Genomic DNA, 22,621 nt, shown 5'->3' with positions numbered 1-22,621 from the left:
TCCGCCGAATTTGAAAGGTAACTATCCGGATCCGACCGGGCCGGATGATTTGGAACTGGGAACATCACTTGTGGTGATCACTCACCTCAGTGACATATTACCGAAAAATGGTCGATACGATTAATGCAATCTACCAAGAGTTGAATTGCATTAAAGTCCGACTCCACTCCGGCAAACTACAGATTTTCTTTGCATATATTAAAAAATCAACTAGGCTATTAAGGTCGAAGTTTTTTACTCCACTCAATAGGAGCAAATACGCAACAGATCCATCTATAGATTTTGTTGTAGTTTTAGCGGACGGGATTGACAAGAGAACACGAAGTCCTGTCTCAGGTTTGGAACACCTCGATGATCAGGTTTGGAATGAGGCATAAGAAACGTCATATGCAAATGAGGTTTACTTGAGCAGCAGATATGCAACGGGCTAGTACAATGGTGTGTAAATCATGGATTAGCGTTAAGATTTCTTCTATATTACCATAAAAAACTAAAACAGTATTCTTTGATATTAATAAAAAATTATGATTCCGACATAGATTTCTATGGATTGCTGCAAGGCAAGTACAAAAACATACAAAGTCAGTGAACAAGAGTAAAAACGCAACGAACAAGGTTTATTTATTACGTTTGCAGATTCTTCAAATAGCCCACAAGTATAAAAAAAAGTTTGGTTTTAATTTCTAATTTAAACCAGTTGAATTTTTTTAAATTTTGTCCCAGAATAAATAAATATTAAAAATAGCTGACATGTAGGATGTAGCCTACTGTATTTATTATATTTATTCATGGTTGGTTTTTATATGTTCCCTAGTTTCGATTTTTTGCAGAATGTTTTTGTTTGGTAGCAAATGAAATATTGAATCACAAAGATGCTTAGTGTGAGCAGACACACACTTGACTACTGCAAGCATTTTAGTTTCAACGTTGGACATTTGGCAAAAACTGCAAGTGTGTTTACACACCAAAAAGCGGGCTATGCATCTGTGGGGGAGTTCATCCAGTATGTTAGATTCAACTACATGAAAAATCCTAAACATCATCTAGTTCATGACAAATGGTGTAAGCTGTTTTGTGTCGAGGGCAACATGTCCTCTGGAAAGTCTAAATTTGCCAAGGAGCTGGCAGAAAAACTACCTGTGAAATACTTTCCTCAAGCCACTATAAGTTATGATATCACTCGACTTGGCACGATGTTTCCAAAAGAAAAAATAGAATGGTATCTAAATCCCAATTCTGTCATACAAAAAGCTAGAATGCTGTCTATTGACAAGCTGTGGAGTGATCCCACAGATTGGGTTCATACTTTGGGGTACCAGCAGTGGTTGACATCCAACAGATATCTGCAGTACATGGATGCCCTTGTGAACCTCCTGGAAAAGGGTGAAGGAGTAGTGATGGTGCAACACTTCTATAGTGATCTGGTTTTTGTTGAAGCCCAGAAGAAAATGAAGTGGATCGACAAAAAATACTGGGAATGGATGGAGATGTATCATTTTCATGTAGATGAAAGCATGCTTCCTCCACAGGTATTTGTCAAAACAATTTTCTTTCAGTTTATGATAGATTGATGTAAATCTCTATGTAGCAGTAGTTAATTTTATTAATTTTACTTTAAATATTATAACAGAAAAGTCTATTACTGCAAATGATGTGTGTATGAAGTTCCATTCTGGTTAATTTATATAATTTATTGCAGGACTGCAATTTTTAAGTTTTTATTAACAGACTCTTTACTCTCATTAAGGTTATCATTTATTTGGATGTGCCAGCTGAGCAATGTTATGAAGCTATACAGGCTGGTGACAATGAGGCAGAAAAAAAGATTCCACTTGAATATCTCCGAAACATTGAGCGAATTTACAAGACCCAGTTTATACCCAAATCCCGCGATAAAGGAGTCAATGTTATTGAACTGGATTGGTCGACTCCGGGTTCCGTTGATGATGTAAGATAGTTGTTGGCAAGTCTAGAATATGTATTATAAATTAAGTTTATATGTGTTTCATGGTTTTAAACTGGTTTAAAAATATTATGTTGATTGTGGTTTTTAGTAACACCTGAACTTCCACAATTTCTTTGATATATTTTGATTTATGCAAAATCACTGCTCTGCACAAGGGGTTCCATTATGTCATGCAAACTGTCAATATTGCCTGAACAACAAAGTTAATTTGTAAGCTGAGATATAAACACTCCTGGGGTCCTAGCACATTGTTGACATGTATATTTAGGTTAAAATCAGGGTGGCCTTCACTGAAGTTTTTGAAACTGGTAATTTATTAAAATGTAATTTAATTCTAGATTGTGGAACAATTGGATAACATGCCTTCCCTCCTATCTCCCACAAACTGGTGGGATGATGGAAGTAACCAGTACTTTAAGAGTTTGCTCTACACTGCAAATAGTGGATCAGCGAAAAAAAGGGCTCTTAGCATGTATTGTCCATTTGAAGAAATTTGGATGCCGATATGGTTTCACGATGCTTTCAGACTTGAGAAAGAAAACTTGCCACACAAATATCAAAAGGGCTTCAACCGGGAGCTCGGAGACAAATGGATTTTCTTGAAGTCCTAATTTTTCATCTTTTGGGGTAAATTATGAAATATATGGTATATGTTTTATTTTGATCTGAAGATAACAAATAAAGTTCACGAACACAATCTCTTTTTTGTGTTGACACTGTTAGAGTTTTGGTCTGCAAATGCAAAATCAGTAACTACTATCAAACCAGCATAGTAAACCAGTCAGGGTTCACAGTTACCTATTGAGGAATTCCACAAGATTAATTTTTGCTTTGATTTGACATTTTCTTTGAACAGATAATGCCAGAAATTAACCTAAAGAGGTCTTACATTTTTTCAATAGTAATGGGGGTTTACGGAATAAAGTAGCAAGATCAATTTGTATCATTAGCATTTCGCTAGTTTTATTTAATCCTGCTGATTACACAAGATTTTGTTTGCCAGGATGATAAACTCGCTTACCTGAAACTGATGACAATATAAATATGGATAAAAACAATATAGGCCCAGGAACAAAATTCACGGATTTCCTCATAATTCTGAGTATAAAGAGACTGGCCCATGTTGTTATTAACATTGTCATGTTTAAAAGAAAACGTTTCGAATATAGGCCCACATATCAAACAATTTTTAGATTTATTTACTGTCAAGGTTGCAACAAATTAAAAACATTATGTACACAGGAACTTACAAAAAAAAAGAATATTTTGACCACAGTGTTCATGGATAAAATTCAGTACAAGTGCTACAGTTCAAACATAACAACTAATATAAAATATAAATCGAAACTATGCAGCACAACACATTTTCTGACCACTCTTATCACACTATAGGTGAAAATATCACAACTAAACAGCTATACCAATTACACTGTTAAATAATGTCATTTTTGTATGAGGGCAAAAAGTGTGTGTAAATGTTATAAAAGGCAATTGAAACACAATTCAGCCAAGTTTGACTGTTGAGTAATTCACAAATGAGCTTCTTGGTCCACGTCCCACATTTGCTGCTAATTTTGCTTTCTGTGCCATTTCATTAAAATTGGAATATTTTCTCTTGACCATTTCTCGTTCAGCTTCATTGATCTTGACTTGCACCCGAGAAAATTCAAGCGCTGCCTCTTTCAGCTGTAAGTGTTTCTTTGTTCTGTTTTCTTTTGCCTCCAAGTCCTCCTGTTTGGTAGAAACACAAATGTTTTTGTTCAAAAGACAACTTTGTTTGTCAAAAAAATTTATTCTTAAAATTAAACATCTCCTCACAAAAATGTTTTGTTCAAATCTTAATTATGATGTGATGAAAAATGTAAATTTTTTTGAACAAGCTTTCCCAGTATTTCTGTTTATAATTTAGACCCAATTGAGCCTAAAGAGGATTTTTGCCCACAACAGAAAGACATAAAAGTTAAAGAAATTCTAAGCAAGACTAGTTGACAGTTTTTGTAATCTAAGATGGAAAAGAGTTGTGTTTGCTAAATATTACTTACAGGCTAAATAATACCTATATTAATATTATAGAAAGTTAGGTTATAACTTTACATCCAAAGTTTAATAAATAGTAAGAGAGGACTCAGTTTCTACAGGTTTAATTTATTAATGGCCAAGTCATACCATTGTCCTTTGCACAATTTCCCCTTCCTTTTCTTGTATTTGTGATAGATTGCGTTTCCAACTCTGTTTTGACTCCTGACGCATCTTCTGCGCCCTCTTTGATCTGTTTTGTGTGTTTTTGAGGGCAGTTGTTTCTGCACGCTTTATCATGCCCTCCTGCAACATATAGAAAATTTAAATGAAATGGCAACAGAAAATGTTGGTTTTCAAACCAGTTCCTTGACATAGTAAAATTAGTGTGCACATTTTTTTTTTTGACCTAACATTTAAAAGCAGATCTGTTGTAGTGAAATTACAACCTTGTGTTCTGCAATTGTGTGAAGGTGTTCTTCCATTTGCTTTTCAAGGCGCTTTTGGTTTTCCTTAGTCTGTCGAATTTTTTCAAGAGTCTCATGGGATTGGTTCTTCAAAGTGCTGTCTCGTTCCAAAATCTATTGAATGCATTACTTAACAGTCAGAAAATTTGCTCAATAAGCAATGGAAGTACATGTTTATTTGTTATTGCCAACCTGTTTTATGTGATTTTCTTCTGCTTTGTTCAATTTCTCGTCGATCAACTGCTTCCTTATCCTCTCCTCCTCCTCCCTCTTTGCTTTGACAAGTTTTTGAATTTCACGAAATCTTTCCCATTGTTTTCTGTTCATCATCTTTACCTGGATGAAAAAAAATGTTTTACTGACATGTTTTAGTCAGGTGTCTAAATTTAAAACCACCTTACATAGGCAAGAATATTTGTTTTTTTGTTTAGAAAAGAGATGGAGGATTATCTAAGGCCTGATTTTATTCCACGACTAAAAAGTTGTTTAAATAACTAATGTGTAACTTAGGAACACAACTTGAAGACTGGCCCATATTGTTACTAACACTGTCATGTTAAAATAAGACGTTTCGACAAAAACAATGTTATCATCAGTTTGACTGACGTGATTGGTGTAGCTCCATCATTATAAGGAGCTCACCTGATGTCTTATTTTAACATGACAGTGTTAATAACAATATGGGCCAGTCTTTTTATACTCAGAATAATGTGTAACTGTTTTGAAAATAATAAAAAATACTTTTTCAAGTTCTCGCATTTCTGTTTCCAGCTTAGTTTTTTCAGCATTTTTCTGGCGAGTTCTAATATCCTGGTTAGTGGCTTCTTGAAATGCCTAAAGTCAACACAAGAATTTAAAGAACTTGGTTACTTTGGAAATATTTCAGCCAGCCCATTGTGTATTTAATGGCACCTCCACTTCTTTGTGAACACATTCCAACATTTTTTCTTGCTGCTGTTTTCGTTCCAGGGCTACCTTTTTGCGCTCTTCCATTTGCTGTTGCCTTTGTTTTTCCTGGGAATTGTAACTTTTTATAAAATAATATCAAAGAAACATTTTTTAAATATTTTAGTGGGCAAATTGTTGAAATGAAAAGAAACAGACACCAATCTCTTAAAATAAGACATGGTAATAACCCAGTGTTTCCCAAACTTTTCTGTCTATGGAACACCACAAACCACAAGGTTATTTAAATTGACATTGAACTTCCAAAATGTTAAAAACATCAAGTAAACATAAACTTCTCTTCACTTGAATTGTGATTATTTGTTTTCTTTTTGACTTAGTTCTCATGTCTGTTACCTGAAGGCTGACATATTTAGTACAGACATATTTAGTAGTTTTTGCACAACTTAGTGGTAGATATAGTCACTCAATTTATTTTATGCAACCATGAGTTGCTCAGAAGTCAGAACCCACTTTGGGTATCACAGATATAACCAATGGAGCAAATTTTCTCCATAAGCCAAGGTGGGTAAATTAATTTGCAAACTATCTGTCCTATTATAAGTTCAAATATATTATACATAAAATACATATATATATATCTTGACTAGAAGTGGGAAATTATATACTAGCCTGTTTTTCCTTGTTGGACTTTACTGTGGTTTCTAAGATCTCCTGCCTTTGTAGCAAATCAATCTCCTGTTGTTTCTGTTGTGCAATTCTCTTTTCCTCCTCTTTCCTGATCTTCTCGTGCCAATGAACTTGGGAGGCAGCAAGCTCTTTTTGCCGAAGGACTTCTTCCTTTTTCTACAAATAGAACACAATCTAAGAATACACAAATGAATTAGTTCAGATAAAAGTAACAGATGGTAAAGTTTGAAAAAAACAAATATCAATCACAATAAATTGGTTTTTCATATTAAAAATGCACATTTACATCTTGAAAACCCCAGCTGTATTTTAAAAATGTGGTTAGTGCTGATGTGCATTAAGGTTTACTTTGAATTTTATTTAATTTTCAAACGAAACTCAAACCTTAGTTTCCACTTGTTTTCGCTTCTCATCACTCCACTCCAAGATTTTATTTCTTCTTTCCTTTTCTTCCATCTCCTCTCGCTTTCTTTTTTCTTTCATAAATATGACAAGCTTTTTGTCCCTCTGTGAAAGGAAGGTGCATTTTTCAGTTGACAAAAGAAATCAAACAATTACTGTTGTCAAATTTAACTCACCTGAATTTGAGGGGTAACATAACCACTAGAAAGTTGAGATGCAAATCCAAGGGCTGAGGATCTCAGACTTTGTGTACAAAATTTTGAGGTCCTGAAACTGTAAGCTCAACATGTTAGTAATCTTGGATGGACGGACATTGCAGAGGTCACTACCTTTGCTGAGTCTCAACACTCTTGCTTCGTGATCGATTAAGTTTGCTTTGTTCCATTGATCTGGACCTTACTGACCTTGGACTCTCCAAGCCTTCATAGAAAGAACATTTTAGTGCAATTATGTTTATATTCTATAATGTGATACAATACTTACTGTCATAGTTAAGGTAGCCTGGGTTTAGTGAAGAGGCATGCAAAGATTCTGTCGTTTCTGGAGTTTTCTCTCTTGACGGTGACTCAGTTTGAATAATTGGTGGTATATTACTTTTTGAAATGTTGTTGGAGTTGTTTATGAACACAGATTGAGTGGTGGACTTTTTCTTTGGCTGTCTAGGACTTTGCCAACTTTTCTCAGGTGATACTCTTAATTAAATAGTTTAACTGTTAAAAATTCAATTTATCTGATGACATGTTACAAAGTACCTCTGTGGTGATTTTACTTGAGCTGGTTTATTGGGTGAACTCGATGATGTACTTTTTTTTGTTTGTTTATTGGTTGTACGAGCTTTGGATACCTGCTTTTCCATTATAATCTTCTCTCTTTCATGCCTGCATCTCTTCAACTTCTTTACTCGTTTTTCCTCCCAGTCATTAAACATAATCTTTGGTGTCAAAAAAGTATGTTACAAACACATAACCATGTGTACATGCATTAACAGGTGTGCAAAATGAATGGAATTGTACGAAAGATTTACCTTGATAAATTCTGTTGATTTTCCTTCATTTTCCGTCTCAAACTCTGAGTAAGCTTTTGGAAGCAACTGCACAGGCTTTATGTGCAACCTAGAGCATGCTTCAAGTGATCGGGGACTTGTAAGAACATACCGCGATCCTTCTGCCTCCGGGGTATCGAAGTTGTACAAATGCAGAACTTGATCCATATTTATTAAGCTTTATTCAATTAATGAATATATCTAAAGTTTTAACAACATTTTGATCATTTTAATCTAAGTTAGTTGAACGATGGATCAGGCAAAAAAACTTTTTCAGACACTAATGTGATGGAAATCTCTTCGATACAACTCTTTTACCTTCTCCTATTTGACTCGAGTGTGATTGAACAAAAAAGAAGGCAAAAGGGCGAAGAAAGGGCCCTTGAGAAAGATCGTTAAAACGTATAAAAGCACTCGAAATGAAGTCGAACAGTTTAAAGTCGCCTCTTGGTCGCTCTGACAAGTGCGTCAACTCATGACATAACTACATAGCGAAGCGCATACATGAATATTGTCCTTTTTGCGTTGGCAAGGAACGCACGCCATCTCGGTACCCTGGACACATTTTAAGTTTACCGCAAGAGCCTATGTAAACAAACTCGCCAAGCGTGACTGAACAATGGAGCGCGGCTTGACGTCATAATAATACTGGGATAGAGCAAACTTCTTGTCAAAACTTGCCGTTCTTGCTCCTTTTGTTGTTGTATCGACAGAAATTTCCTTTGTACTTGCAGTCATTTCTTTTAGGAAAGCTGCGAGTCTGGAAGAAAGATGAATTGAGATTCTCTCACTCAAACGATGCTGGATTTTCCACAAGCGCATGTTCAATCAATTGTCGTCGCGCAAAATCTTACCAGTAAAAGCCTTCAAGTAAAATATATTTACTTTTACATGTTACAAACAGCATATTGCTATAACATTTAATAAGAGACACATTGGAATTTAAAGAATGCCTTCAAAATACAAATCTTTCGTGACATCCAGAAATGTGTAAAAGACAAGTATTTTAGTGTGATAGGTCTTTTTTTTCAGAAAATGCTATATTTCCCTGACATAGACTAAAAAAATTCATATTAACCGTAAAGTTTTCAGATGGAAAAGCAATATAACTAAGACGCTTTTTGGTCCCAAATTTCATTCCACAAACACAAATATTCGATGACATCAAACCTGTCACAGAAGATGAACATAGGCAATTGTTGATAGTATTCAATTTGTATTTATTTAAATGGCAAAAATGCTAAAACTTTTATGGGACGTATTATAAGACCATTTGAGTCGGCCTATTGATTTAATTTCTTCTACGTCAAGGTAGAAAAAGAAATGAATTTAATTCGGTTTTGTATGCTTTCGTAAAGAAATGCAATAAACCCTACCTGTAGCTGTATAAAACTGGCCTTTCCCAGCAAACACACAACGTAGTTTCGACGTTCGCAACGTCGCTGGAAAGTCGAAAATTGGTTGCATACCAGGTAATTTTCAAACTAAACGTCGTATGAAAGTTGGTAACACCGACGTTAGTAATGAACGTTGACTTCACCAAAAAAGTACGTAATAAATAACGTAATTAAAACGTTCACTATATACGTTAGATAAAAACCTGAATGCAACTATTTATGTACGTAAATTTTAACGTAACTGGGACGTAACTTCGATACGTTTTATAAAACCCCAAATCGACCATATTTGCACGTAATTATTGACGTAACCCAGACGTTGATTTGATACGTTTCGATACAACCCGAACGCGACCACAATTGCACGTCAATGTTAACGTAAGAAAGACGTTGATTTGATACGTTTCGATACAACCCGAACGCGACCACAATTGCACGTCAATGTTAACCTAAGAAAGACGTTGATTTGATACGTTTCGATACAACCCGAACGCGACCACAATTGCACGTCAATGTTAACGTAAGAAAGACGTTGATTTGATACGTTTCGATACAACCCGAACGCGACCACAATTGCACGTCAATGTTAACGTAAGAAAGACGTTGATTTGATACGTTTCGATACAACCCGAACGCGACCACAATTGCACGTCAATGTGAACGTAAGAAAGACGTTGATTTGATACGTTTCGATACAACCCGAACGCGACCACAATTGCACGTCAATGTTAACCTAAGAAAGACGTTGATTTGATACGTTTCGATACAACCCGAACGCGACCACAATTGCACGTCAATGTTAACCTAAGAAAGACGTTGATTTGATACGTTTCGATACAACCCGAACGCGACCACAATTGCACGTCAATGTTAACGTAAGAAAGACGTTGATTTGATACGTTTCGATACAACCCGAACGCGACCACAATTGCACGTCAATGTTAACGTAAGAAAGACGTTGATTTGATACGTTTCGATACAACCCGAACGCGACCACAATTGCACGTCAATGTTAACGTAAGAAAGACGTTGATTTGATACGTTTCGATACAACCCGAACGCGACCACAATTGCACGTCAATGTTAACCTAAGAAAGACGTTGATTTGATACGTTTCGATACAACCCGAACGCGACCACAATTGCACGTCAATGTGAACGTAAGAAAGACGTTGATTTGATACGTTTCGATACAACCCGAACGCGACCACAATTGCACGTCAATGTTAACCTAAGAAAGACGTTGATTTGATACGTTTCGATACAACCCGAACGCGACCACAATTGCACGTCAATGTTAACCTAAGAAAGACGTTGATTTGATACGTTTCGATACAACCCGAACGCGACCACAATTGCACGTCAATGTTAACGTAAGAAAGACGTTGATTTGATACGTTTCGATACAACCCGAACGCGACCACAATTGCACGTCAATGTTAACGTAAGAAAGACGTTGATTTGATACGTTTCGATACAACCCGAACGCGACCACAATTGCACGTCAATGTTAACGTAAGAAAGACGTTGATTTGATACGTTTCGATACAACCCGAACGCGACCACAATTGCACGTCAATGTTAACGTAAGAAAGACGTTGATTTGATACGTTTCGATACAACCCGAACGCGACCACAATTGCACGTCAATGTTAACGTAAGAAAGACGTTGATTTGATACGTTTCGATACAACCCGAACGCGACCACAATTGCACGTCAATGTTAACGTAAGAAAGACGTTGATTTGATACGTTTCGATACAACCCGAACGCGACCACAATTGCACGTCAATGTTAACGTAAGAAAGACGTTGATTTGATACGTTTCGATACAACCCGAACGCGACCACAATTGCACGTCAATGTTAACCTAAGAAAGACGTTGATTTGATACGTTTCGATACAACCCGAACGCGACCACAATTGCACGTCAATGTTAACGTAAGAAAGACGTTGATTTGATACGTTTCGATACAACCCGAACGCGACCACAATTGCACGTCAATGTTAACGTAAGAAAGACGTTGATTTGATACGTTTCGATACAACCCGAACGCGACCACAATTGCACGTCAATGTTAACGTAAGAAAGACGTTGATTTGATACGTTTCGATACAACCCGAACGCGACCACAATTGCACGTCAATGTTAACCTAAGAAAGACGTTGATTTGATACGTTTCGATACAACCCGAACGCGACCACAATTGCACGTCAATGTTAACCTAAGAAAGACGTTGATTTGATACGTTTCGATACAACCCGAACGCGACCACAATTGCACGTCAATGTTAACCTAAGAAAGACGTTGATTTGATACGTTTCGATACAACCCGAACGCGACTACAATTGCACGTCAATGTTAACGTAAGAAAGACGTTTTTGTTTTCGGAAAGTCCTAGTTCCTGTATTCTTACGTTCCGTAAAACGTAGAGAAGATGTTAATTTGATACATTAAAAAAAAAATGTAATTGTGAGCATTTTAGCAGGATATTATTATTGACAAGATAGGCCAGATAAGAGTGTTGTAAAATATCGTTAATATTTGAGGCGAAGTGGGCTAGACATTGTTATTAACACGCTTTTGATTCATCATTCAGAAAGTTAAATTACAAACAAACTATCTGGGTTAAAGAACAAAAATCATTTTCGCATTCGCTTTAAACTCTTGGCGCGTTATCCCCCGTTGATGCAGCCATTAAATCTTGGCCGCAAACGTTTCACATGGGAAAAAGGTTTTATCAGTCAAAATCTGACAATTGTTTACGCTTCAGATATTCCTTTGCTCAACGTCGACCGACTCCCTTCGCGTCAATTCTAGTGCAATAGGAAACTTTTCAGGATTGGATTTCATAGAACTGCTAAATTTGCTTTATTTGAAATCAAACAAACACCTAAAATACGGACTTTCCCATTACAGAGAGCGATTACATTCAAAATGAGAGTGAAAGTCCAGAATTCGTTTTGCACATAGGTTTTTACAGTTCAACTCAAAATAGAGTGTTCTAATAATGTGCAAAATTTGATTTCGATTGAAGTTGAAACAAACGAATGAGAGACTGACAACTTGTTTGAAGACAAGGCACGACCGTCGCGCTCGGCTATTGACTGGCCCATTGAAATGCTTAACCGTTTCGCTATTGAAAGCCATTCCAATTAAAAGAAAGCGGTTTTTGCAGTTCAACTTAAAACAGAGTGTTCTAATAATGTGCAAAATTTGATTTCGATTGAAGTTGAAACAAACGAATGGGGGACTGACAACTTGTTTGAAGACAAGGCACGACCGGCGCGCTTTGCTAATGACTGGCCCATTGAAATGCTTAACCGTTTCGCTATTGAAAGCCATTCCAATTGAAAGAAAGCGGTTTTTGCAGTTCAACTCAAAATAGAGTGTTCTAATAATGTGCAAAATTTGATTTCGATTGAAGTTAAAACAAACGAATGGGAGACTGACAACGTGTTTGAAGACAAGGCACGACCGGCGCGCTTTGCTAATGACCGGCCCATTGAAATGCTTAACCGTTTCGCTCTTGAAAGCCATTCCAATTAAAAGAAAGCGGTTTTTGCAGTTCAACTCAAAATAGAGTATTCTAATAATGTGCAAAATTTGATTTCGATTGAAGTTAAAACAAACGAATGGGAGACTGACAACTTGTTTGAAGACAAGGCACGACCGGCGCGCTTTGCTAATGACCGGCCCATTGAAATGCTCAAACCGTTTCGCTCTTGAAAGCCATTCCAATTAAAAAAAAGCGGTTTTTGCAGTTCAACTCAAAATAGAGTGTACTAATAATGTGCAAAATTTGATTTCGATTGAAGTTGAAACAAACGAATGGGGGACTGACAACTTGTTTAAAGACAAGGCACGACCGTCGCGCTCGGCTATTGACTGGCCCATTGAAATGCTTAACCGTTTCGCTCTTGAAAGCCATTCCAATTAAAAGAAAGCGGTTTTTGCAGTTTAACTCAAAATAGAGTGTTCTAATAATGTGCAAAAGTTGATTTTGATTGAAGTTGAAACAAACGAATGGGGGACTGACAATTTGTTTAAAGACAAGGCACGACCGTCGCGCTCGGCTATTGACTGGCCCATTGAAATGCTTAACCGTTTCGCTCTTGAAAGCCATTCCAATTAAAAGAAAGCGGTTTTTGCAGTTTAACTCAAAATAGAGTGTTCTAATAATGTGCAAAATTTGATTTTGATTGAAGTTGAAACAAACGAATGGGGGACTGACAATTTGTTTAAAGACAAGGCACGACCGTCGCGGTCGGCTATTGACTGCGCACGTAGCAATGCTTAGTCGTTTCGATCTTAAAAGCCATTTAAAAGAAAGCGGTTTTTGTAATTCAACTCAAAACAGAGTGTTGTAATACTGTGCATAATTTTGCATCGCAGGATAGTGAAGGACAAGTCTTTCCAAAATTGTAAAAGAAAACGTAAACGTGATGGAAAGGCCTTTGTGTGGTTTTATAGATGCTTCTAAACATCTGTTTTTAGGAAATGGGGCAAGGTCAGTTGTTTTTAGAGTGATGATTTGCAAATATTAACATCATACGCGCAGTATTTGTCCCGTACACAGTTCGACAAATTCTACATCCCTTTGACACACACACACTGTGATTAATTGGGACTGTCCACCGACCTCGCTGTAGTTCGTCCCTTATGGATTTGCCACAGCGTGTGGTCACAGTTCGGCAAGTCAACGCACCGCATACCTCACATGTTCGTAAAAGAAAATTTGGCGCTATCTGGCCTTGCCGCGGCTTGTGGGAGAGAAGCCGGTTGGCGGGAAAGTTTTTCAAAGTACCGTTGGATTCCTCTCGGGAGGGATATATTATTGGTATTGGCTGCGAGTCAAATCAAACTTATGGGTATCCTCCAGTCTTTTGACATGTCAGAAACAGAAATAGCATCAGATGATATTATAGTATTATACTATGATAGCAAACCCTTACAACATATATTTTGTTTGGTTCTATTTAGCAAATGTTGTGTTTGTTGTTGGCCTTTAATGTACTTGGATTGTTTTGCAGCTTAATCGTTTGTAAATGGCTTTGGTGTGAAATTATTTGTTTGTCAAGTTCAAAAGTTCCATGAGAATCATTTTGAAAAGCAGGACAAGGAACCTACAGAAAGTGAAGGTAATTTAACTTTATCGTTGTATTGTATATATTGCTATTTTTCATATTTCACGTGCAGTTACGTTGGTTCCAAAATTATCAAAGACATGTGTTTTAAATCTTACACCAAAACCTGATTTTCAGATATTCTATTTTCTCGGCGGTACTTCTGGGAATGTGGAAAAAACAAAACACCCACAGGACAAATGAATAAGTAGGTGCTGGTTTTGTCTGGAAACCATAATAATGAACTTGTAGCGGATTGTTTAAATCAACTATAGGGTGTTAAATTATAATTATGGAGTATAAAAATCTTTTTTCCAGATAATACTTGCTATGCGTATAACACATTATGTCCCGGTACTGCGGTACATGTCACGGCTTGTTTAATGCACTTTAAAGTTAAATTTCCATTTTTACAGGAGCTTGCCGAAAAACTACATTCTGCTCCCAAGAAATCAAAAGGAAGTGGGTTGTTTTTTTAAGCATGCACCGAGAAGGCAATGCGGAGAGAAAGGCAATGTGGCGACTTTTAAAGGGTATGTTTTTGTGTAAATTTTAAAACTGTGTCTTAGTGTGTGACACTGCTGTATAAAACTTTAATTATATTGATTGGTGATATTCTTGCTTTGTTTTTGCAGTACCCCTATTCCAGCAGCGGATTATACGACACCACTGTCTTCATATTGACGGATTTAGCATAGTATTGTTGTGCTGGGATTATTTTAATAAATTATTTTATGTTGACAAACTGCAGGTGGTGCTTATTGTGCAGGCGTTGGTAAGATGAATCAAAAATTATTAATTAACAAAATCTAAATTTTTTGAAAGGTATACCTGGCGTTGAAAGGAACGTTTCAAAATCGTCAGATCGTTGTCAGATTAGACGTTAATTGCAACGTTAGCCCAACGTTCCGAAACTATGGCTAAACAACGTCACAGTAATCAATGTTTTTACGTTAAAGAAACATTCGCGTCAACGTTTTATAGACGAATCCTGTGACGTAAAATGTAACGTAAAACAAATGTCCTTTCGCGACGTAAACAGCTACGTCAGGAAAACATCGTTTCGAGTCGACATTTCTACGTAAACATAACGTTGTTACGAATGTCCAGCCAACGTTGGTTTTGAACGTTACTGTACAGAACGTCATTTCTACGTATGTGGTTGACGTTTTCAAAAACGTTTTTAAGACGCAGTTTCGAGTCGACAGTATTACGTAAAAGTAATGTTATAACGAATGTCCAGCCAACGTTGGTTTTGAACGTTACTGTAAAGAACGTCATTTCTACGTATGTGGGTGACGTTTTTGAAAACGTTTTGAAGACGTAGTTTCGAGTCGACAGATTTACGTAAAAAAAACATTCCGACACTACGTAGATTAGACCAAAACGCAACCCGAAATCTACGTAGAAATTACGTCAAATTGTTTGCTGGGTTCCGATCTCTATTATTCAAAGCAAATGTTTTTACGCAATTAATGGCTACAACATTCACGAACAACATATGAAGAAGGTTATGGTCACCGAAAACACCTTGGATCCTATCCACCCAGGCTTTCTTGCGCCGGCGTAATTTTGGTCTGTTTCTTTATAATGTAGGCCTACGTATACGTACGCTTGCGGGCCTTTAGCGACTTAAACTGAAATTAACAAAGATTGCCGGTGCAAAACGTGTGTGTGAGTGAACCCAGGGCGGAAGATTTTCAGGGCCTATGTAAATATGTATTACCAAGGAGAATCGTGGCAAATGAAAACAAAACCCGCAAAAAAGCTAACTCCAACTTGGTTTACAAAACATTTCCTTTAATCCAATTTAACAGACTTGAGTGACTGTCCAAAATATTGCTGTAATCAGCTGAAAAGGCACTTAAAACGCAGTTGATCTTGTTTTGATGCACAAGTGGTGAAAAATATAGAATTTACTCGTTCAAATCGAGAATAAAATAAAAAAGCGACACACGAAATTAACTTGTGTCACTTGATAAAGTTTTGCACGAGGCCTCCGAGTATGGTTGTGAAAGTCCTGCAGTCGCACCCACAAACCCACTACTCATACCGAAGAGACAACATGATAACACACCCCAAGAACCAGTCACCATAAGCCGTGATGACATGTTATGTAAAATAAATCGATTCGGTTCTATTTTTTGTTGAATACCTCAATTTATTGTGTGGCATAAATAAGTTGATTTTGATTTGCAATCACAGAATACTAAATCATAGATGTTTTAGTATTCTATGATGCTACAAAGAAAACCCAGCCAAGTATTTTTTGCATGTCGTCATTCGTCACGCATTGGCGAACAGAAAACTTTTCCAAGAAGTTTGTGACAAAAACTTCTGTAAAAGTTACGTTAGACTTGTTTGCTAGTTGGAGTTACTGTGTGTAAGAGTTAAGTTATTATTGTTAGTAAATTACACCCTCAATTATTTTAATCTATACAACAAATTGTGCAACATATAATTTTCTGATCAAATTTGGTGGAAACGTGCTTCTATATGTTAATGTCAACGTGTAGCCTATACAAAATTAGTTACAAAATTTTTATGTGTATTTCGTCTTTATTTAAAAGAATATGCACAATCTTGGTTTTGAAAAAAGTAACAAGGAGTGACGGTGTCTTTGCTGTGAATTATCAAGAAATAAATATGTTGTAATTAAACGTTTGTCATTGGCCATTTCTTTACTGATTCAATTCACATGTGAAACAGTAAAACAGTGCCGACTCCTGACAAGTAGTGACTGCTAGTGTTAGCATGCTATGCCCATCAAAAGCCCACTAATACCCAATGAAGTGTATTAGTTTTGTCAAAAAGTTTGGCAAAATTTCTGTTGTATAATGCTAATGAGCAGTAAACAAAGTTGATTTTTCTAAATTAAAACTTCAGCTGACATCAAATTAAGACTTTTTGTTGCTTAATTGCAATGTGAAAACATTTTGGGTTTATGTTATTTTAATCCTGTGCTTTGGATGTTCTAAATTATGTTGTTTTATATGAATTTAGAAGCACTTTCCATTGATGTTTATTGCAAAAATGCTACAAAGCTCTGAATATGAATTACATGCCAGGAACTGCCAGTCTCATTGAAGAAATTGACAAAAAGCAACTGGTTGTTCTTAGAGATGGGAGAATTTTCATTGGATATTTAAGATCGGTGGATCAATTTGCAAACCTCGTTTTGCAAAACACTGTTGAAAGAATTCATGTGGGTTCTATATACGGTGATATTCCTAGAGGGGTCTTTGTTGTTCGTGGGGAAAATGTGGTCCTCCTTGGTGAAGTTGATTTAGAAAATGAAGAACGCAAAGACTTGGAAAAAGTCTCGATTCAAACAATTTTAGAAGCACAAGCCAAAGCACAACAGGAAAAGCAGGAAAAAGAAAGAGCCAAAGTCAAAATTATGAAAGAACGCGGTCTCATGCCTTCTGTTGACCAAGCTGATGATGCATTTTAATGATGTTGTAAACCATCTTTAATTTGTTGCTACTTCAATATGAAAAGAAACTGCCAAAAATCACTTTAATACTATAGTTAACATATAGACATGTTGTGAAAGTGATTAATGTTGCATAACTAAGCAAAAAAGCAATGAAGGTGGATATTTCTTATCACTTTATTTTTTAATGCAAATCTTTTTCGTTTAGACATTAAAAATATCAATGAATTTAGACTAGTATTACTGGAGTACAATGATTTTGAGAAAATCATGTTAATATTCTGAAAATGTCTGCATGAGCAATGGATTTTTCTATCTCTGATGAGGAAAGGCACAAAAGTGCCAAACATATGGATAAGAACATATGTCGTGATTATTTGAGGAATGTTTGCCAGCGCGGCAGGTTTGTGTATAATCCCTTGTAGAAGTGATAGAAACACAGTTTCATGTTCATTTTTTTTGTTAGGAGATGCAAATATAAGCATCCATCACATGATGAACTAGAAGAAATTATTGATGTTTCCTGTGTTGATGTTGTTTATGAGTTTTGCCATGACTTCCAGAACAGCCAGTGCCAAAGGTTGAATTGCAGGTGGGTTATATATGTTAACTTCCTGTCTTTGTTAAGATGATTATATATCAAAAATGTTTTCTGTGCAACATGTGTCCTGTATATATGTTTACAGACGTTGTAACATAGATAATTTGGATGCATTGCAACACCAATAAACAAACAGCGTTATATTTTTTTTTACAAATGTTGACATTGCACTGCAGGTTTATACACTGTTCGAAAGAAGAAGAAGAAATATACAACACCACTAAAAAGCTGCCGTTGAGACTAAAGCTCCAGTTTGACTTTGGAATAGGTGATTGCTTCCTTGGGCATGACAAGCACCATTATGAAAGCGAGAAGGCGATTGATCCAAACAGCCCTGTGTGCTGGGACTTCATTAACAGGGAGTGCTTCAGAGGAAGAAAATGCAAGTTTTTGCATCTTGACCCCCAACAAGCTGCAAAATATGAAGCAGACTTGTCGGCTGGGATAAAGCGACCCCGCATACTAATGGATGATTCAGAAAATTTTAATGAAGACTGCAATGATTTTAAAACGTTCTCATCTAATCCAGAAATGTCTGGAAACGATGTTATGTCAAAGTGAGTTGTGTGTTGTGCAGCTGTAGCTTACAAATCTGGAGTTAAAAAGAAAAATTGCCTAAAACTTTGCTGAGTTTACCTGTATTTAAACTTTTATTATTTTGACCTTTTCTTTGCAGACATTTACAAGAGGAGAACCAATCCCTAAAAAAGAGGATCCTGGAATTGGAAAAGCAAGTATCTGACCTGTCTGCCACAAATGAAGTATTATTGGAACAAAATGCCCAGTTTCGATTACAAAAGAGGTATATAATTGTGAATGACCATGACAACAGTATCATCACTTGACTATTTTCCTTGGTGTTGGTATCCATATCCATTCTATGATGTTATTGTATGTTTAGGGGGATACAAACATTTGGTCGAAGCTCTGGAACTTTGACGTCTTTTAAACCAGCTGTTGGTCTGAGCACTCATGCCAATATGCCACATAATGTGGTCGTCACCAACACACCACAAGCATTGCCAGTACAACTTAACGTACAAGGTGAATGGCAATGCATTATTTATATGATGTTGTTTTGCAAGGTTTTTTTGTCTCTGGAATATCAAGATTGATTTTTTGGAACAATAGGTTTCACTGAACATTACAGAAATGTGTTATAACAATTTTTCTTCCGTAATAAAGAACAACACAGCATTGTTTTAACTGTAAACAGTTATTGGTACAAGCGTAGTTTGTGTAAATATTGTTGTAAGTTTAAAAAAACAAGACAAGTTTAAAAAAACAATACACTCCACTGTGCAGTCACTGGCCAGCCCGCCCAGGACTTGATGAACGGAGGAGCAGGACAGACACCTCCTCAAGCAACGGTGGTAGCTGGCGGTGCTCGATTACAACAAGTTCCTGTTTCCGTTCCTCAGACAACTGATATAGGTATACGCTTGTTCATTTAATCATGTTCTGCGCCATGCTGTAACGCAAACAGAGTGTATTAATAGCCATTTGCTATTGTTTTTCTTCTTACGCATGTGGCCAATGTCTCTTTAACGCCACAGTTTATAACTACACGTTAAAGTGTTGTACGCTTAACCAGGAATTCACCAGGTGTTTAAACAACGGCGTGGTTGTGTGTAACGTAAAAATATGTTGTTCTTTGGTAGGGGCTTGGACGCATGTATTGTTTACAATAGGAAATGACGTATTCATGCATTTTCCTTTGTTATCCAACCAGTCGATGGCTTTCCTTGAAACAGTGTAGGGATTTTGAAAATTGCTCATCCATAATTTGCATTTACTTTAGTCGAAAACAGTCAATTTTTGTGAAGAACAACAGACTGAGTTTTGTGCTTATCTCAATTTATCTCCAACTTCTCGTATTTTTCTCTAACATTTTGCTTCTTTTCCAATTTAGCTGCACAAGTGATCGCCGCAAACATGGTCGCGAATACCGGCAACAACGTAGAATCGATTCAAGGCACTAATCAGATGGTATCAGCGCTCTCCGGTCAGATGTCACACTCCAACGCCATGATCGCGCAAACCAACCTCAACCAAATGCAGCAGCAACCCATCGCAAGCTTCTCGGCGCCAATGCCTAACCAACTTGGCCAACAACAGCCCGCTCTGCAAGCTCAACAACAGCCCATGGGGTCATTTGCTGGTGGTATGCCGACTCACAATCAGATGTCACAGCAACCAGTTAGTTTCGCGGGAACCATAATGGCAGCAGCGATCGCCGGCGGTCGCTGCGCTATTCAAGCGGCCACCAACTCTTTGGTAACACTGTCAGGCGACGTGCACAGATCCTCGATGGGCCATGCTGTTCAGATGCCACCGCCTGCAGTAGTTTACACTGCCACACGTTCCACAGGGAACGTGCCACTAGTCAGTACAGTCGTGTCGGGCACAGGCCACGAGATGACATTGGTTGCTGACACACAGCGCAACGCGGCAAGCAGCATGCCAGGAACAATGCACGGCCATCCTGCCCAAGCTTTTAACAACGTGTCGCCTGGAAATCAAGGCATCGTACAAGCGTCTTCGCATCAAAACACCGGTAAGAATCAGTTTGATTAGAAGGAAATGTTTTCCTCTGCTAGGATGTACAAATGAAATCATGTTTAATTTGCTCAAAAAACAACCAAGCAGATGAACAATACACAAAAGAAATAGAATGGCATGGGCACCGATAAAACTATGAAGGTTTACATTTTACTTTGGGTTTGTGCTGCATGCTAACGAGTATAATAGCTTTATTTTCATGATATTTATTTGCTAGTGTTAAACGCAGGTAGTTTTAAACTGTCCATCTATGTGTAGCAGATAATACAACATAAATAAATGTAAAGTACACGTATGAATCTGTAGAAGTGGGGCAGTATATTATACCAATATAGCCATGTGCATTTGAAGCGTGTGGTATCCTCAAATTATGGATATGGACTGGACCCGGTCATAGGGGACCTCTGATCTGTAACATTTTAACCACGAATTCAGAAGAATTTGACCTTATTTGATGTATTTGCATGAAGGAATCATATCAGTTTCTCAACACTACGATTTGTTTCAGGCATGCCATGCGCTCCACTGACCTCCGTTATCGCCGCAGCCAACACATCCATGCCACCTTCAGTTTCAATGGGCGCGGTACGACCCGCATTACAGAACAGTTTGGTGGCTTCTGCTCAGGTGAACGCCGGCCCGAGGGCGGTAGTTCCGCCCGGTCCCACCCAAATGACGTATCCAATTGCGGCGGTACAGCCAGCACAAATGCACAACTGACATTAAGCTGCGTTTATTGAAGTAAATCATGCGTTTTTGTGTTTGTGTTCTTTTATTTTACTGGCTACATTTTATTGTGGCAAATCTGAATACTTGTTTTAACTGCCGGTAAAAGTCCCGTCTTCGTTGTATGATAACTCATCACGCTCGGCCATATCGATATAGAAGATTCATCGAGTTATATTATGCGTCGCCCAATGTATTTTTGTTAACAAATAATACACAATACGCCTGGGTGCTTCAAATCAACTATGAATTGGTCGTTTTACCCTTTCATTGGCTAGCCCTGTTTTATGACCACTAATCACAATGGTACAATTTTGTGGCTAATGCAACCGTGTAGTCTATTCTTTCTTCGTGTTTTCCACAACCTGTTGCGCTAATTTATTTCGCCAAACTCTTGCGGTGGCCAACGGTTTTATGTCAGTTTATCTGTTTTGTTTTCTCGTTGTCGCAAAGAAACTTGACTTTGTGCCTGCTCTCGAGAAGATTTTGACTGGTGTGGGTTTTGCGCGGGAAGAAATCGTTTGCGTTTCCGAGGGGCAAAATGGTTAAAATCGTTTTCACGCACTTTATTCTACAATGAATTGATGTGTTTTAGTCGGTGAGAATTTCGCTACAGAAACTGTTGACCAATGTTGCACCATAGCCAGCTAAAAACAAACGAGAATGAATGATACTAGTTAGTAGCTAATCCCATAATCATTACATACAGCCTATTTCAATTGGTGTTGAGTCGTAATGCAAGGCATTTTGTTGGCAAGACCTGCATCTCCTCAAAAAATAATAACTTCGCACGAAAATATGTAGTTATCACTTTTGTGTGTGTGGAAACGAGCTCATCATTGCAATAATGTTGTATATTGTTACAAGTACACCTGCAGTATATCATAAAGCTGTGCACTGCACGCGGAAATTGCGCCGAAGTCTTTCCACACCATTGTTGGTAGAGGCGAAACCTGGAGTCCGCGACGACAATCAGTGTTGCCAGTTGGGCGCTTTTGTTTTAGAAATTTAAAAATTTAATAATTAGCTCATTAATTATGTAACAAAACGCTGTTTCAGCCCTATTCAAAATACTGCAAACCGACCACACAACGAAATATGACGTCATAATCATATTGCAAAGACGACTGTAACCAAAATAATGAGTGTTACAGGTGTTGCTTCTTGCTCACGGTTTTAGTTTACGGTTTAAGTGTTCAACCATGAGCATAAAATGACCATTGATGTACATAACGGATATGTGTAAACTTTATTAACATTGGGCGCATTTGGGCGTGTTGTTTT

General features: G+C 37.3%; 4 protein-coding genes across 4 annotated transcripts; 3 read left to right on the top strand and 1 right to left on the bottom strand.

The window, feature by feature from the left end:
• Positions 1-818: 818 nt before the first annotated feature.
• On the top strand, positions 819-2,657 carry LOC145898769 (NADH dehydrogenase [ubiquinone] 1 alpha subcomplex subunit 10, mitochondrial-like). The gene is made up of 3 exons (XM_082987367.1): positions 819-1,529; positions 1,748-1,948; positions 2,305-2,657. Exons 1-3 carry the CDS (start codon positions 873-875, stop codon positions 2,575-2,577), a joined length of 1,131 nt encoding a protein of 376 aa, XP_082843493.1. The 5' UTR covers positions 819-872; the 3' UTR covers positions 2,578-2,657.
• Positions 2,658-3,123: 466 nt separating this feature from the next.
• On the bottom strand, positions 3,124-7,685 carry LOC145898779 (uncharacterized). The gene is made up of 13 exons (XM_082987387.1): positions 7,472-7,685; positions 7,200-7,378; positions 6,931-7,139; positions 6,777-6,867; positions 6,624-6,720; positions 6,430-6,552; positions 6,028-6,201; positions 5,362-5,463; positions 5,191-5,283; positions 4,642-4,785; positions 4,432-4,563; positions 4,133-4,288; positions 3,124-3,697 (listed from the first exon to the last, which is right to left on the bottom strand). Exons 1-13 carry the CDS (start codon positions 7,655-7,657, stop codon positions 3,470-3,472), a joined length of 1,914 nt encoding a protein of 637 aa, XP_082843513.1. The 5' UTR covers positions 7,658-7,685; the 3' UTR covers positions 3,124-3,469.
• Positions 7,686-17,019: 9,334 nt separating this feature from the next.
• LOC145897438 (U6 snRNA-associated Sm-like protein LSm1) lies at positions 17,020-17,657 on the top strand. The gene has a single exon (XM_082985732.1). The coding sequence runs from the start codon at positions 17,065-17,067 to the stop codon at positions 17,464-17,466; it is 402 nt and encodes a 133-aa protein (XP_082841858.1). The 5' UTR covers positions 17,020-17,064; the 3' UTR covers positions 17,467-17,657.
• On the top strand, positions 17,619-21,974 carry LOC145897437 (uncharacterized). Its single transcript, XM_082985731.1, has 8 exons — positions 17,619-17,851; positions 17,915-18,040; positions 18,226-18,606; positions 18,726-18,851; positions 18,951-19,093; positions 19,355-19,483; positions 19,962-20,606; positions 21,120-21,974. The coding sequence occupies exons 1-8, from the start codon at positions 17,751-17,753 to the stop codon at positions 21,329-21,331; spliced, it is 1,863 nt and encodes a 620-aa protein (XP_082841857.1). The 5' UTR covers positions 17,619-17,750; the 3' UTR covers positions 21,332-21,974.
• Positions 21,975-22,621: the final 647 nt, after the last annotated feature.

Source organism: Ascidia mentula, chromosome 4 (assembly GCF_947561715.1).
Source record: "Ascidia mentula chromosome 4, kaAscMent1.1, whole genome shotgun sequence".
In the NCBI taxonomy this organism is placed as follows: domain Eukaryota; kingdom Metazoa; phylum Chordata; class Ascidiacea; order Phlebobranchia; family Ascidiidae; genus Ascidia; species Ascidia mentula.
This window is presented reverse-complemented; position numbering and strand designations above follow the sequence as displayed.